The sequence below is a fragment of the Hyperolius riggenbachi genome, chromosome 6 (assembly GCF_040937935.1).
Source record: "Hyperolius riggenbachi isolate aHypRig1 chromosome 6, aHypRig1.pri, whole genome shotgun sequence".
Classification (NCBI taxonomy): domain Eukaryota; kingdom Metazoa; phylum Chordata; class Amphibia; order Anura; family Hyperoliidae; genus Hyperolius; species Hyperolius riggenbachi.
This window is the reverse complement of record NC_090651.1, coordinates 106,828,116-106,845,674: the sequence shown is the minus strand read 5'-3', so window position 1 is coordinate 106,845,674 and position 17,559 is coordinate 106,828,116. Positions and strand designations below refer to the sequence as shown.

Genomic DNA, 17,559 nt, shown 5'->3' with positions numbered 1-17,559 from the left:
CAGCCAGCCAACATGCCCTTCAACGTCAGCTGCTGATGCCACCATAGTGCCACCACCTGGAAAGCCGCCATCACCTGCATTCTCGTCATGGTGCGCTCCAGTCCAGCACAGCCGTCACTACACAAACAGCTGTTTGCAGTCACTGCATACCTTTAACTGCATCTTTGACTGTACATTGTATTATACCTGGCAGTCAGTGCATACCTTTCACTTAAATTAATGGCAGACTTGCCCTTCATAACAGATTCTCATTACAGGTAGTACAGTCTATCAGTGTCATCTACAGCAGGGCCTCGAAAGTCCTCCTTTTGGTCACTACCTCAGGACGTGCATGCCATGTCTGCTGCCTTCCTTGGATGTGTGGTGGTGGTAGCCGTTTCTTAGGCTCCCACTCCAGACCGGAATCGAACCAGGATTCCCCGGCCATTACCCGTGGTCACTCACAATGGCAGACTTGCCGTCCATAAAAGATTCTCGTTGCAGGTACTGAACAGCAAGCAGAACAAGCATTTAAAAAAATAGATGTAAGCTTTAACAATGGTAGAGAAAGAACAATTGAAAGTTGATAAGGCAGTCAGACATTACCCGACATCATAGAGTGAGGAAGAGCAATCTCGCCATGCGCACCAGTCCAGCATGGCCATCACTACACAAACAGCTGTTTGTGGTGCGTTACACAGTGAGTTTGGTGTGTCAGTGTGAAGCAGTACTCTAATTAAACTCCCTGATTGATGTATACACATGCAAGATGTTTTAAAGCACTTAGGCATAGGCCTGCAATTTAGCATTCAATGTGATTTCTGCCCCTAAAAGGCTGCTTTGAGTCCAAACCAGATTTTTCCCTGGGACTTTTGGCGTCAATCCCACTCCGCCATGCCCCCCTCCAGGTGTTAGACCCCCTTGAAACATCTTTTCCATCACTTTTGTGGCCAGCATAAATGTTTCTAGTTTTCAAAGTTCGCCTCTCCATTGAAGTCTATTGCTGTTCGTGAAAGTTTGCGCAAAACGAACGTTTGGCGAAGGTTCGCGAACCGAAAATCAGAGGTTCAGGCCATCTCTAGCTATTGGTGCAAATATTAAATTGCGATGTTCAGCCATCTCTACCAAAGTGTTTGTGGTGCAGGGGTATCTTACTGACTTTTTCTCCCGAAACTGTCTCTAAGCTACTTTATCTAAACTGTACTGCCCAGCTGCACTACACTAACCCCTCCTGCCTTCACCGACTACACTACATGTCACTAAAGTCAAAATGCCACCAACTATACTACTAACCCCTGCTTCTACACTACACTGCACTACAGTTTATTACACTAACCCCTGATACCCACCAGCTACACTACATTAACACATGATGCCCACCAGCCACACTACACAATGCTAATCCCTGAGGCCCGCCAGCTACGCTACACTGCACTACACTACAAATGCAGTGGAAAATCTCACCAGATCCTGATGTCACACTTCTCACCTCCGTTCATATTACCACTGTGCGCTGTATCTGATCCTCAGAGGGTGCTGTCCTTCACACTGCATGGCCAAGCCACCACACTCCTCTTCCCCTCTGTCTCCATCTGCAGCCGCTGCATATCCTTTGTATCATCCTCCTTGGTAACACCATCTTTCCTAGTTACTTCCTGGTTACTGTTGCCTTTGCAAGTCGGTCCCCACACAGCATCTTTGCCTGCAGGCCATGTAACTGCCTTATCTGCAACCACCAACAGGGTCCAGGACTCCAGGTGGATTCCTGAATTTCTAAGGCTGCTGCTAGCAGCGGCCGCTATAATAATTTTTCTGGTGCGTGTACATGCCTGCCTAATTTTTCTGGCTGCACTGCGACTGCAACAACAAAACAAAAGGCATGTACATGTGTCAATTCCCCTTCATGATCCTTACCTTGCCGCAGTGAAGGGGCTTACGTATCACAATGAAACAATAGCCAGCTAAATGAGGTTGGGGGGCACACCTGACCCAAGAAGATAATAAGATCATTGCTTTATTGTGGACAGACCAAATTCGATCAGCTGAACACTCAGGTTCTGCTGTTCTGTCATTGAGCTACCTCAGCCCGACCATATGGGCTTGAAAACCGCCATCGCCTGCACTCTGGCCATGGTGCGCACCAGGCCAGCACGGCCATCACTACTACTCAAACAGCTGTTTGCAGTGCGTTACACAGTGAGTTTAGTGTGAAGCAGTACTGTAATTACACTACCTGATTGATGTATACACATGCAAGATGTTTTAAAGCACTTTAGGCCTCCAATTTAGCAATGCAATGTTATTTCTGCCCTTAAACTCTGCTGAGCGTCAAATCCAGATTTTTCCCCACGACTTTTGGCCTGTATCCCACTCTGCCATGCCCCCCTACAGGTGTTAGACCCCTTGAAACATCTTTTCCATCACTTTAGTGGCCAGAATTAGTGTTTGTAGTTTTGAAAGTTCGCCTGTCCATTGAAGTCTATTGCGGTCCGCTAAGTTCCCGAACTTTTGAGGAAGTTCGTGTTCGAGGTTTGCGAACCTAAAATCTGAGGTTCGAGACAACTCTAGTGACAGGTCCTCTTTGTTGGCTGGCAGGGAATGTTCTAAAAAATCTGTTTTTTTTTTAGTATTGCACACTATGTAAATTATTAACTCATTTCCTTCAAGAAGAAATTCAGCAGTGCTTCATAATTTAAATAAAACTGAAAAAAGTAATTAAACTAATAATTTAATTTAAAACAGTTTTTTTTTACAAATCTACTTCTAGTATCTTAAATAATCTAAATTTAACAATGGAATTTTTTTTCCATAGGAGAATTAAAAAAAATATATTTAATTCTAGCTTGGCTTAATTAAAAAGTTAATTGCTTCATCCGAGACATGAGATTCGTAATTAGGTTGAATATATTTATATCCTACTGTATCCTTTTTTTCTCTTACTGCTGTGCTTTTAAGACCACACTTATCTTAATTTTAATATATTTAAGATATGTAAAGACATGTTAACTTTCTTTTACAAATGGTTTAAGAGAACAGTTTTATTGTACTGGAAAGTGTTATACATATACTTTAAACATTCAGTGGAATATTCCTGGAGTGTTGTCATTCTTCCATTACTTGTAGCATAATACATAATCCCAGTTTTTTTGCGCTAAATACCTTAATTTTATAGATGTGCCACTCAGCTATGTGATATGCACTTCAAGATAGTGCAGTAAAATGCCTTCTGGAGCTGGCATGCTCTAGCTCACCCTTCTTTCTATCCTAATCATTGTCTATGGAGGGATGTGTGCCCTGGGTTGGCACTTCCTCTTCCTCCCACACTGGCCAATGAAAATGAATTTGGCAATTATAGGCGGGTGTTAACTAGACACTACAGAGTACACATACAGCTCATGAGCTTTCTGCAAACTCTGCAGTACTGGGCCAATCCGTATACCACAGATCCAAATCAATCCATGCCATGCACTGATGAGTACCAGTAAGTCTGAAACAGTGCTGTATGCACGGATGAGGGGCCTGGCTTTCAGGGGCTTGCTTAAAGAAACAATTTACATATTTGAGAGTGATGATGCATCATGTGAAACCACACTTGCTCTTAGAAAAACTCCATATGGACTGCTAATTATCTCCTTGCATAAAGGTTAGACTGACATGCTGGTATTAGTCCCATAAGATGGGTGATTTAATGCATATAGGCAGTAAAGATGTCAGTTAATGGTTCCTGAACCGTTCGCTGGCGAACACCCCACCTTGTACTACTTCCGGGTCGTTACGACACGTAGTAGTACAGCTGCGCTGGGCCAGTGGTGCGCGTCCTTGATCGCGCGCCTGTTGCCGGGCACTTTCTGCGCATGTGCGTGAAGTCATCAGTGACATCACGCTTATGCGCTGAGAGTGCCTGGCAACAGGCGCGCGATCGAAGATGTGCACCGCCGGGCCAGTGCAGCCGTACTACTACGACCCGGAAGTAGTACAGCAACATAGAGTTTCGAGGGTGAACTGTTCGCTCACATCTAACAGGCAGTTGCAATGAAAGACTGTGCAAGACAGTTAAAAGCAGATAAAAATGCAGTACATCAGCTAATTATTTACGGTGCCTCCCAGTGTGGGCTGCTGTCATAATAAAGTTTGTAATTTTTGTAATTTTCAGGTCTAAATGAGCTTCCTTTTTCATTAGTCTATTAACTATATAGATATTATAGACCCATGAGAATATATATACGCAACGGGTGAAGATGATGGTTGGAGATCCCCCGGCCTATGTATTTATTTTTCCAAGTGTGGACTTTTTTGTTTTCTTTTTTTGGATTATTTCAAATACCTTCTGTTTTTAAAAGGCAGTATTATATGTTAATTAATCATATGCTGTTCAATAAGGAATCCGTAGTAGTCTACTCTTCAGGCAAGCCCAAACACAAGTCATGTGGTATCAAGCTACCCACCCAAGCATCAGGTATTTTTCAAGTTTTTGTTACCCCCTACTTGTTACATATAGTATGCCACAAGGAAAGGGGTGTGATGAATCTTGCAATCCATCAGGGAATTTATTAGAATTTGACTTTAAAGTGGCCCCATATTGAGTCAATGTATATGAATCTTTCATTATATTCTGAAATAAATTTGTTCAGTGAAAACCAAGATGCTGTTTTGTACACTAAATTTATACTGGAATTTATTATCTTTCATAAAGCAAAATCAAAATGTGTAGCTCAACTCAGATGACTCTAATGTGATCACTGCTTGTCCCTTACCTTTGTATGACTCATGTAGTCCTCTAGAACTGACAGCATGAGTCATCAGAAGGAATTGGGAGGAGTTATGTGGAAGATAGCAGCAGTCAGGCTTGACTGAGCTTCTATTAATTGAGCTGACTATTAATATAGACAGATTTTGCTACCTTTTTCAATTGGCCGCACAGAGGAAAGAAAAGATGATTAATGCAAGAAATAGATAATGTGCTTTGATTAAACACTCTATTTCAGGATATAACAGTGGACTTGTATACATGGATTCATTACTTGGCAACTTTAAAATTTACCTAAATTTTAGAAATTTTCCAGAGAGAGAAATAGACAAAGCACTCCTGAGGTACTGTGAATACATTACATAGAACATCAAAATGTATGCATGCTTAAATTTACACCATCAACTGTCAAGTCTGTGTGGAACAGACAGCACTACCCAACTATCCGGTGAGGATGCTCTTGTAAAAACATAGTTTTGGCAGCAGAACAGCAAAGAAGGAAATAACTTTTTAGTTTCTGCAGAAGCTGTCACCGCTCACTCAGCATTGTCATCCGTGTAGGTATAGTCATTTTCAGGCTCATTTTAAAAGCAGGGATTTAGCAGATGCATAAGACAGACAGGAAATTAGCTTGTCAAAGGAAAACAAACATTTTATCAGTAGAAAACTAAATTTTAGATCGTAGATAAAATGCATCAGAAATGAGTACTTAGACGAAATATGCAAGATCAAGGGTGGGTAGGAGCTGAGACTTAAGTGCCACCGATATGGGAAATTTGTGCCAGAGAAAATGTATGAGCTTAAGACTTCCCTGGAGCCCGAATATTTACCCCTTTTGTGGCAAAGACGGCACGTATATCACTGGGTTTTCAGTAGAGATGGGCCGAACCTCCGATTTTAGGTTTGTGAACCCTGTTCGCGAACTGCCGCGGAAGGTTCGGTTCGCAGGAACTTCCGCAAACCGCAATAGACTTCAATGGGGAGGCGAACTTTGAAAACTAGAAACATTTCTGCTGGCCAGAAAAGTGATGGAAAAGATGTTTCAAGGTGTCTAACACCTGAGATCTTTCAGTGACTACAAGAGGGGAATTTTTTTTTACAAAAATACCTTATATTTTTTGAAAAAATCCTTTTATAGTAGCTCCTTCTGACCGTGGGAAGATTAAACGCCCGCCGACTTTAGCAGTTAATAGCAAAGCCCCTTTAAAAGCTAGCAACACCAAAATTACTGGGAATGTTAAGAAGAACAGTGGGAACAAGAGGAAATATTTTTTTTTCAAAATGACCTTATAGTTTTTGAGAAAATCGATTTTAAAGTAAAAAAAGAAGTCGATTCCTAAAAAAAGAACCGATTCATTAAAAAGATCCGGCTCATTCATGAGCCGTTAGTATAGCAGAGAATGCGTCCTCGGCAGGACGTGAAGCTGCTGGCTCTCGCTGCTGTCTCTCCCCACCTGCCTGCACCTGTCAACTCCCACCTAGGCTGGCACCCAGTGCACCCATGGGTGCACTGGGTGCCAGCCTAGGTGGGGGTTGACAGGTGCAGGCAGGCAGGTGGGGAGAGACAGCGAGAGCTAGCAGCTATGAGTCCGAAAGGACGCATTCTCTGCTATGTGGGTGGGGGGCTTCGGAGATCTTCAATCAACTTAATAGAAGATCGCAACATAAGAGGATACTGGCGTGGGAACATTTACCATGGATATTGGAGTGGGAAAACTTTTTTAAAGGTACAGGTAAGTATTTATGGTTAATTTAGAATAATAAAATACTTTTCTCGTGGTTGTGTTTTTATTTCATTTAACCCTTTGTGGAAATGGGTAAGGAGTACTTTGTACCCCAATACTCATTTCTCCTGGGAGGGGGGTGCGCATCTGGGGTCCCCTTCTTTACCGCTTGCCGCCCGCGTCACGCCACTGGGCGTGGCCGCGGCGGCAGCCCCAGGACCAGCTAACGCCAATTGGCGGAAAGTCCTGGGGCAGCAGTTTACGGGAGATCGCGCGCACGCTGCGCGCGCATCTCCCGCTTGGTGGGTGGAGCTGAGCTCCGCCTTCAGTCTCCGAGCGGCGATCGCCGCTCGGGAGACTGTTACACGGTGAAACCGCCGTGTATTTACATGTGCAGCGCTGCGATCAGCAGCAGTGCTGCACTGGGGACAGCCGTGTGACACGGCTGTCCCTCTGGGGGACAAGAGAGCGATCGGCTCTCATAGGCAGAAGCCTATGACAGCTGATCGCCGTGATTGGCCGGCTGGGGGGAGGGAGGGGATTTAGAAAAAAAAAAAGAAAATAGCAAAAAATATAAAAAAAAAACAACAAAACAAATATTTATCAAAAAAAAATAAATCAACACGGGGGGGGGGGGGGGGGGGGGGCGATCAGACCTCACCAACAGAGAGCTCTGTTGGTGTGGAGAAAAGGGGGATCACTTGTATGCAGAGGTATACGGCCCTGCAGCTTGGCCTTAAAGCTGCAGTGGCCAATTAAGGTAAAATTAAGCTGGTCACTAGGGGGGTTTACCACCATGGTCCTCAAGAGGTTAAAGGGGACTCCCAGATGCCACCATGAACCCCCCCAGGGAGTCATCACCCCCACCTCCTCCAGGGGCACAGGAGGTTGGGAAGAGCCCCTTGTCCATGGATTGGACGAGGGCTCGGGGGGGAGGGGAAGGCTTGGCCGCCCTTCCCCTACAGAGCCCCACATACCATGGACCATGCGGGCTGGTATAGCTCAGGGTGCGAAGCCCCAGTCGGCCGGGGCTCCGCATTCTGGCTATTCCAGCCTGCATGCGGGACAAGGGGTTGCAGAGGCTCGGGAGGGGGGACTCTACATCTTTTTTTTCAGATTTCCCACACTCCGCACATAAAAATAATTAAAAAAAAAAAAAAAATATATATATATATATATATATATATATATTTTTTTTTATTATTTATTTTAACCACTTAACGACCACGGTCAGCCGATTGGTGGACCTAGGTGTTACGCGGTTTTACATGGAAACGGCTGCTTGTTCGAGCGGCTTTTCTATGTCAGATCACCAAGGGTGCCTCCCTGAACAACCTGCGAGCCGCCGATCGCGGCTCGCAGGTGAAATGTAAACACGTGGGGAAGAAATCCCCGCTATGTACATCATACAGCAGCACCGTAAAGGAGATCGTCAATCCCTGGCAGCTGATAGGCTGAAGCCGCCCAGGGGAAAGAGGAGAGGGAGGGAAGGGGAAGGAGGTGGAAAATCGCTGCGGAGGGGGGCTTTGAGGAACCAACCACCCCCACCCCTTCCCACTGATTGCAAATAGCCGGCGGCGATCAGAGCCCCCCAGCAGGACAACCCCCTAGTGGGGAAAAAAGGGGGGAAGTCTGGTCACCCTGGCTGTCTGCTGATCTGTGCTGTGGGCTGGAGAGCCCACGCTGCACAGATCAGCGCAAACAAGCCCGGACTTACGAGGCCACAAGTATAAAAAAAGTTAAATACAATTTCATAATCCAGATCCATGTAGGACGCCATCTGCGCCCTCCCGTTCATTCCCCCATGGCACCCACCGTAATAACGGCCCCGGTCAGGTCCCAACCCCACCAAACGGGTCGGGTTCTTATTCCCCCCTCAATATGGCCGCCACAGATTGCCGCGGCTGCGCAGTCTGCATAGACATAATTGCGGCTGTGCAGCTCTAGGGCCTCCTCCCGATGCGTCCGATGTCTGCACGCATATTGATCACGCGGCAGGAGGAGGACCTAGAGCTGCGCAGCCGCAATCGCGCCTATGCAGACTGCACGGCAGCGGCAATCTGTGGCGGCCATATTGAGGGGGGAATGAGAACCTGACCCGTTTGGAGGGGTCGGGGCTTGACCGGGGCCGTTATTACTGTGGGAGCCATAGGGGAATGAACGAGAGGGCGCGGATGGCGTCCTCCATGGGTCTGGATTATGAAAAGGTGTTTAACTTTTTTCACATTTGTGGCCTCGGAAGTACTTTAAATATTGTTTCCTGCTATCTTTTTAACATATCCTGCAAATTTGGTGTTGCTAGGATGTAAGGGCCCTTAAGCAGCAGGATAACCAACCAGAATTATAGGGGTGCAAAAGTGCTGAATTCTGCTATAGGCTTCCATTAGGCTCCCTATGTCACTTTCAAAAATCTCAAATCTTTTCAAAGGGCGATGGTTCAGCAGTGGCAAATTTTCTAGCATTGTAGGAACTCTTAGGAGGATCATAACTGGTGAGTTTCGGGCCCCTAGGCCAAACAGGTCATAGCCTAGGGTCACAAAAACCTGTTAATTTGGGCAATGTCAATGGTGGAAATTCTGACGAACATAAATTTCAGCCATGGCCGTTAGCAACGTCTGAACCTCACAACATGTCTCATGCAGGTAGAAGGCATATTGTTATACTTGGAATCCAAAGATGGGTTCCCTACATCTCTGCAAACGAGAGTTACAGGGGTGCAAAAGTGGTAAAATCCCCCATAGGCTTTCATTGGCTCCCTATTTCACTTTCCAAAATCTCAAATCTTTTCAAAGGGCGATGGCTCAGCAGTACCAAATTTTCTAACATTGTAGGGACTCTTAGGTGGATCATGACTGGTGAGTTTCGGGCCCCTAGGCCAAAGAGGTCATAGCCTTGGGTCACAAAAACCTGTTTATTTGGGCAATGTCAATGGTGAAAATTCTGACGAACATAAATCGCAGCAATGGCCGTTAGCAACGTCTGAATCTCACGACATGTCTCATGTAGGCTTTCATTGGCTCCCTATTTCACTTTCCAAAATCTCAAATCAAATCACCAGTCATGATCCCCCTAAGAGTCCCTACAATGCTAGAAAATTTGCCACTGCTGAGCCATTGCCCTTTGAAATGGTGTGGGATTTTGGAACAGTAAATAGGAGGCCCAATGAAAGCCTATGGGGGATTTTACCACTTTTGCACCCCTGTCGGCCGCTAGCCAATCGGAAGAGGCAGCGAGGAGAGGGGCAGCGCAGCGGGAATGGAGGACGCCGCAACGTCATAACTAACACCTAACTACACTATACCTGGCTAACTATACTGAAGCCACCTACACCTAACTACACTATACCTGGCTAACTATGCTGAAGGCACCCACACCTAACTACACTATACCTGGCTAACTATACTGAAGGCACCCACACCTAACTACTCTATACCTGGCTAACTATACTGAAGGCACCCACACCTAACTACACTATACCTGGCTAACTATACTGAAGGCTCCTACAACTAACTACACTATACCTGGCTACCTATACTGAAGGCCCCTATACCTATCTACCTATACTGAAGGCACGTATACCTACCTACCTAAATGCTGGTAGATCTCCTGGGCTTGGCAAATTTTAAAGTAGCTCGCGAGCCGAAAAAGTGTGGGCACCCCTGCCCTAGGCTATGACCTTTTTGGCCTAGGGGCCCAAAACTCACCAGTCATGATCCCCCTAAGAGTCCCTACAATGCTAGAAAATTTGCCACTGCTGAGCCATCGCCCTTTAAAAAGATTTGAGATTTTTGAAAGTGAAATAGGGAGCCTAATGGAAGCCTATGGCAGAATTCAGCACTTTTGCACCCCTATAATTCTGGTTGGGTATCATCATCACCCGCGCAGCTCTAGGCCCTCCTCCTGCCGCGTCATCAATATGCGTGCATACATCGGATGCATCGAGAGGAGGTCCTAGAGCTGCGCAGCCGCAATCGCATCTATGCGGACTGCGCAGCCGTGGCAATCTGTGGCGGCCATATTGAAAGGGGAATGAGTTGAGAACCAGACCCTTTCACAGGGGTCGGGACTCGACCGGGGCCGTTATTAGTGCAGGAGCCATGGGGGAATGAACGGGAGGGTGCGAATGGCGTCCTCAATGGATCTGGATTATGAAAAGGTATTTAACTTTTTTCACATTTGTGGCCTTGGAAGTCCTTTAACAAATGTTTTTATTTATTTTTTTATTATTTTTATGTGCTGTGTGTGGGAAATCTGAAAAAAAAATGGTGTGGGGTCCCCCCTCCCGAGCCTCTGTAACCCCTTGTCCCCCATGCAGGCTGGGATAGCCAGAATGCGGAGCCCCGGATGACTGGGGCTTCGCACCCTGAGCTATACCAGCCCACATGATCCATGGTATGGGGGGCTCCGGGGGGGAGGGGCGGCCAAGCCTTCCGCTCCTCCCCCCGGAGCCCTTGTCCAATCCATGGAAAAGGGGCTCTTCCCCACCTCCGGTGACCCTGGGGGAGGGTTCATGGTGGCATCTGCGAGTCCCCTTTAAGAAGGGGACCTCAGATGCCCACCCCCCTCCCAGGAGAAATTAGTATAGGGGTAAAAAGTACCCCTTACCCATTTCCACAAAGGGTTAAATGAAATAAAAACACAACCACGAGAAAAGTATTTTATTATTCTAAATTAACCATAAATACTTACCTGCACCTTTAAAAAAGTTTTCAATATCCATGGTAAACGATCCAACGAACTGTATCCTCTTGTGTTGCGATCTTCAATTAAGTTGATTGAAGATCTCCGACGCCTCCAACATAGCAGAGAATGTGTCCTTTCGGACGCATAGCTGTCGGCTCCTGCTGTCTCTCCCCACCTCCTTACCTGTCACCCTCACCTAGCCTGGCACCCATGGGTGCACCGGGTGCCAGGCTAGGTGAGGGTGACAGGTGCAGGCAGGTGGGGAGAGACAGCAGCGGAGCCGGCAGCTTCACATCCTGCTCAGGATGCATTCTCTGCTATACTAACGGTTCATGAATCATCCTGTTCTTTTTAATGAATCGGTTCTTTTTTTTATGAATCGGCTCATTTTACTTTGAAAGTTTAAAATTGATTTTCTCAAAAAGTATAAGGTATTTTTTTTAAAAAAATTGTTTCTTCTTGTTCCCACTATTCCACTTAACATTCCCAACAATTTTGGTGTTTTTACTATGTAAGGGGGTTTTGCTATCAACCGCTAAAGTCGGCGCCATTAAAGTCTATGGGCGAATCCAACTTTTTGGAAAAAAGGTTCCCGGTTCTCTGCGAAAGCGAACCACCTGAAGTTTGCCTGGAACTGTTCGCCGGCGAACCGTTGGTCCCATCTCTAGTTTTCAGAGGGGAGGACAGTTAAGGTTTGCCATGAGTAGAGGGTCTGCAAGGGTTAGCCATCATGAAAGGTTTGGTTAGACATTGGAAGTGGAAGCTCGGTTAGGGTTAGGCATTAATAGGCAGTCAGTTAAGGTTTGGCATCACTCAGTAGGGGAATGGTTAGGGTTAGGCATCGGCAGGGGGAATCAGTGTTAGGCAGCGGTTGAGAGAGGGCTTGTGTGAGAATAGGGTTAGGTTTATTGATAGTAAAATATCTGTCATACTTACAGGTCCCAGAGTACAGCGGAAGGCTGCATAAGTCACGGACACCGAGCCAGGTGTGGTGGGGATGCCAACCTCTGTCTGTGGCAGCAGGGGTGTATTCTAGGGAATACATGTATCTCTTTGTAGCTATGGGGGTGGGGCTTCAGCCTGCCACACAGGGTAGGATATTTCAACCCTGACCAAACAGTGCTCAGTGCTTGGTGCATTTGAGTACAGCCACGGCATGCACATTGTTCATCTAAAAAAGACACATTCTAAATTGAATCTTGTCATTTAATTTGTGCATGGAATTGTTACGTTACAATTAAATTAGCATTAACTAAAATAAATGGCCATAAACGTGTTCAGGGGTGTGCTAAAAATGGTGCAACACACCCTTTCCTGCAATGTTTCAAATGCATCAGCATTTTCCTAACAACGCAGAAAGTTTAAATACTGGTGCTATTATATTACACAACCATATGCATTCTATTCTTATAGAACAGTCTGAAAGAAGTAGATGGAAATTGATTGAAATTGAACATTTTTTGTGCGCTATTATCTGGTATAGAGGTATCAGAAAGCTTATTTAAACCATAATGCTGGGATTTCTAATCCCCTAGAGTAAAGCCAGACAAAATGCAGCTCCTGTAAGTGTACTGACTATGAAATTACACACATAGGAGCACATCCTCGGCTGTACGAATAGAACTGTCTTTCAGTGGAGCAGAATAATATGATAGTGACACTCTGTGCTTGGGAACTGCAAGATGCAATTTTACACTGCTTTAAGTACATGTATCTGTTGAGTTGACATGCAAAATGGTTTCTCTACTTGAAAATGTCTCCCCTCCCCTTTTCATTATTCAGGGATGTGTGGCTGTCACTCTCCACTGCCGTCCATAAAGGGAGCTGTTATCGTGCTCGGAGCCGGAGACACTGCTTTTGACTGTGCGACTTCAGCATTGCGATGTGGCGCTCGCAGGGTCTTTGTAGTATTCAGAAAAGGATTCACTAACATCCGTGCTGTTCCTGAAGAGGTAAAAAAAAGCAACTAATCATTACTAGAAAAAAAATGACATAGTAAATCATAAAAAAAAATTAAAATGCAAAAAATAAATAAATAAAAATTGAAGGAATGCACACAGCTAACCAGGAGTCGTCATTTAATAGACCACTTGCAGTAAGATTATAAAAGCTGAATTCAACATAGGCATTACAAAAATGTTTCACTGTATGATTATATTGAGGCAAAGGCTTTGCAAATACACATATATTATTAGACACTGGTGCAATGAGGGAAAATCACAAGGGGAGAACATGAACTGCCATTGCATAAAACAAACCTTTACTTAAAGGACAACTGAAGTGAGAAGAATATGGATAGGCCAGCCATATTTATTTCCTTTTAAACAATACCAGTTGCCTGGCAACCCTACTGATCTATTTGGCTGTAGTAGTGTCTGTATGACACCAGAAATAAGCATGCAGCTATCCTTGTCAGATATGACAATAATGTCAGAAACACTTGATCTGCTGCATGCTTTTTCATGGTCTATGACTAAAAGTATTAGAGGCAGAGGATCAGCAGGGCAGCCAGGCAACTGGTATTGTTTAAAAGGAAATAAATATGGCAGCCTCCACAACCCTCTCACTTCAGTTGTCCTTTAATTTTGGTTTCAAAATCAGTGTAGCAGGATCTGATTCTTAAACCTGAAGCAAAAAAAAACCTCCTGATATAATGAATTGTACGTATAGTATGGATAATAAATAGAACATTAGTAGTAAAGATAAGAGTCTTGTATTTTTATTTTCAGTTATATAGCTTTTTGTTTTTATAACATTGCATTATACTATCACAGTTGCAAATGTAAAACCATAAGCTATAAAACAAAGCAGAAATAATGACCCTTTGAACTTTACTGCAGTAAAAAAAACTTATCTCAAGCTGTCATTCACTGTTGCTGTTAAAGTGCTTCAGAAAACAGGACTGCATTCGACCCAGTGGGTAGAATAGCTCAGAGAAACTCTTTTGCATAGATAACTGAAGTTTATTAAACTCTTGCTGTAATGGAAAACAATATGAGACTGTTTTGTTTGCTACTTTTGTTCTGTTTCTTAGATGTACTACACATCCAATTCATTAGCTCATAAGTTTATTTTTGCTTCAGGTTTGCTTCATGTGGGTTTATTCACTAAACTGCGGAAGCAAGGAAGGGTGCCACACTATCTACTACTACTAAACTGCGGTAAGCAAAGTAACGTGCAAACAGTCTTACAGCATAAGTAGAGCGTAATGCAATACATTACATGTAATGCATTATGCTCTACTTTTTGAGCAATAAGACTTCATTCAAGTTATTCTCCTTACCGCAGTTTAGTGAATATAACCCATGCTTAACAAAGTATGTTTCCATTTGCTTAGTCTTGCCCAAAGCTGATTTATGCTCCTTGTATTTGTTTTTGCTCATGTGGATGCTCCCATATTATCAGTGATGTCAGCACTGTGTTTAGAGAAAGGAAGAGTTTATTTTACTTTTTGTCTTGTGGTGCACAGTTTACTTCAGCCTGTTATCTGTAATAATGGTTAGTCTCACACATGTACATTACCACTTCTTTGTTAAGGAGAGGCATCATTCGGCTCTGCAGATCAAGTGTAAACAGGAAGTCCCTATGAATCCGAAGTAGTAATTCTCTTCTGACAGGATGATGACTAACCTTAAAGAGGAACTCCAGTGAAAATAATGTAATTTAAAAAAGTGCTTGGTTTTTACAATAATTATGTATAAAAAGATTTAGTCAGTGTTTGCCCATTGCAAAATCTTTTAAATCCCTGATTTACATTCTGACATTTATTACATGGTGACATTTTTACTGTTGGCAGGTGATGTAGCCGCTGCATTTTTTTTGACAGTTTGTAAACAGCTCTAAACAGCTATTTCCCACAATGCAGCAAGGTTCACAGACAGGAAACTGCCAAGAGTACGTACTTTTCTTGTTTCTTGTGGGAAGGGTTTCACCACAATATCAGCCATACAGCGCCCCCTGATGGTCTGTTTGTGAAAAGGAATAGATTTCTTATGTAAAAGGGGGTATCAGCTACTCATTGGGATAAACTTCTTTTCTTGGTCGGAGTTTCTCTTTAAAGAGAAACTCCGACCAAGAATTGAACTTTATCCCTATCAGTAGCTGATACCCCCTTTTACATGAGAAATCAATTCCTTTTCACAAACAGACCATCAGGGGGCTCTGTATGGCTGATATTGTGGTGAAACCCCTCCCACAAAGAAATTCTGAGTACGTACACTTGGCAGTTTCCTGTCTGTGAACCCTGTTGCATTGTGGAAAATAGCTGTTTACAGCTGTTTCCAACTGCCAAAACAGCAAGCAGCAGCTACATCACTTGCCAGCAGTAAAAATGTCACCATGTGATAAATGTCAGAATATAAATCAGGGATTTAAAATATTTTACAATGGGCAAACACTGACTAAATCATTTATACATAATTATTGTAAAAATGAAGCACTTGTTTTATTACATTATTTTCACTGGAGTTCCTCTTTAAAGTCTGTGAGATGTTTTAAATAGACATTTCATGTGATAAACAGAGATGTCGCGAACGGTTCCCAAACCGTTTGCCGGCGAACATCTCTGCATCACTGGGCCTTCTACTACTTCCGGGTCGCTATGACCTGAAGTAATACGCCTGCGCTGCCCGGCGGAGCACGCCATAGATCACGCTCCTGTTGTCGGGCACTTTCTGCGCATGTGTGTGACGTCATGAACAACATCACGCTCATGCGCAGAGAGTGCCCGGCAACAGGAGCGCGATCTAGGACGCGCTCCGCCAGGCCGCGGGGCCGTACTACTCCGGGTCATATAGACCCGGAAGTAGTAGAAGGCCCATAGATGTTCGCCCAGTGAACGGTTCGGGCCATCTCTAGTGATAAACATTAAATTGAACAAAAATCTAAATTGTCAAAGTTATTTTTTTTCTTCCATATTTCTCTCACTTCATGTTATTTGTCCCATTGGATAAATATGAGCAATGATATCTGTAAACTACCCCGACCTACAGAAATTCAACATAAGTTGCTGCTTCATTTCGGGCTACTAATTTCAGCTCTGCAATATTACCAGGCAGATTTCTATGGGTTACTTTTAGCTCTATTCTATTGCAATTAATATAGGCGAGTAGAAATTGAAGCATGTCAGCTGGAAATGTACCAGCATTTTCCAGCTGAATGTACGTGGATAAAGGTCTCAGAGGATAGTGTAATTAATACCATTACACTCACCTTGACCAGATCCACAAATCATCTGTTAATGAAGTTCTTTAGCTAAGTAAGCATGGGCTAATTATGTAGAAGATTAGACTTTTTATACTTATTCTTCTGGCAGGTGACTCATGCAATCACAAACACTTTCGCATTCAGTTTTTATATAGAAGTCTGCTTAACCCTAAACGAGCTATTTAAAATGCATACAAAAGATTCAAACAGTTTTTTTTCTCTTTTAAGTACTTTTTACACTTCACAACAGGACTGGCACAGGTTATTTTTTACCCAGAATGAGCCACAACATGTACACTGCACTATGCATTTTACCATTTTTGGATTTGATCGGCCTTACTAACGAAATCATTAAAAATAAGATGTATCTATCGTTCTATTTAGGTCCAGCCCTACCTGAAGCAACCTGAGGCCTCTTGCACACTACATGTGAATCCAATTTTTATATATGAACTGATTTTTTATTCCGATTATTGATTATATAAAATTGGAATCCGTATAAAAAATTGAAATCTCATGTAGTGTGCAAGAGGCCTGAATCATATGATTCAGATGGCATAATATGGTGGCCCCGTCTAAGTGGCAGAGTGTGCAAGAGAGCACAAATATCTAATCCAGCATAGAGTGCTCTCATGTTATGTGCTGCAGCCTAGCACTCTGCAGCACCAACGTGGGGATGGCAGAATTCAAGCTATCAGGATCGGTAGGACTTAACTGTACCCCACGGGTACAGCGAACGCCCAAGAAAGGAAGACAAGGTTAAACAATGCAATTCACATGAAGGACCCAGCAACCAGCTAAGGCAGAGCTGAAAGCTATGACGGTCAAGATCTGAAAGGAGTAGCAGGCTTTTCTATGGACATCAGCCAATGAGAGCAGACATGCAAATTCCCACACAGCTGAATGGTAATCACTCAATCCTGTGCTAGTCTGATTGAAGGCTGCAAGCTGGCAGCAGAAGGAAAGGATTCTCATTACAAATGCAAGCAATATTATGCAACAATATGCATGCAGGGAATTCAGAACTGCCTGGTTGCAGTGGAACAGCAACCAACAAGGCAGGCTACAGGAGAGATCCTGACAAGCAGTTTGCATAGTGGGTGACCATTTATGTTCTGGGGGTTTAAGGTTAGTCACCACAGGGGGGGTTACTAGTTTTCCGTGGGTTTATTAGTTGTCCAGGGGGGGTATTAGTTGTCCAGGGTTTGTTTAGTTGTGTGA

General features: G+C 44.0%; 1 protein-coding gene across 4 annotated transcripts in view; it reads left to right on the top strand.

Moving 5' to 3' along the window:
* The window catches only part of DPYD (dihydropyrimidine dehydrogenase), a 1,875,594-nt gene that overhangs the window by 888,196 nt on the left and 969,839 nt on the right, over window positions 1–17,559 (top strand). For all 4 annotated transcript variants that reach the window (XM_068239758.1, XM_068239759.1, XM_068239760.1 and 1 more), the window contains exon 10: window positions 12,916–13,085. In XM_068239758.1, the coding sequence (XP_068095859.1) occupies window positions 12,916–13,085 (170 nt within the window). The remainder of the gene's footprint in view (window positions 1–12,915; window positions 13,086–17,559) is intronic.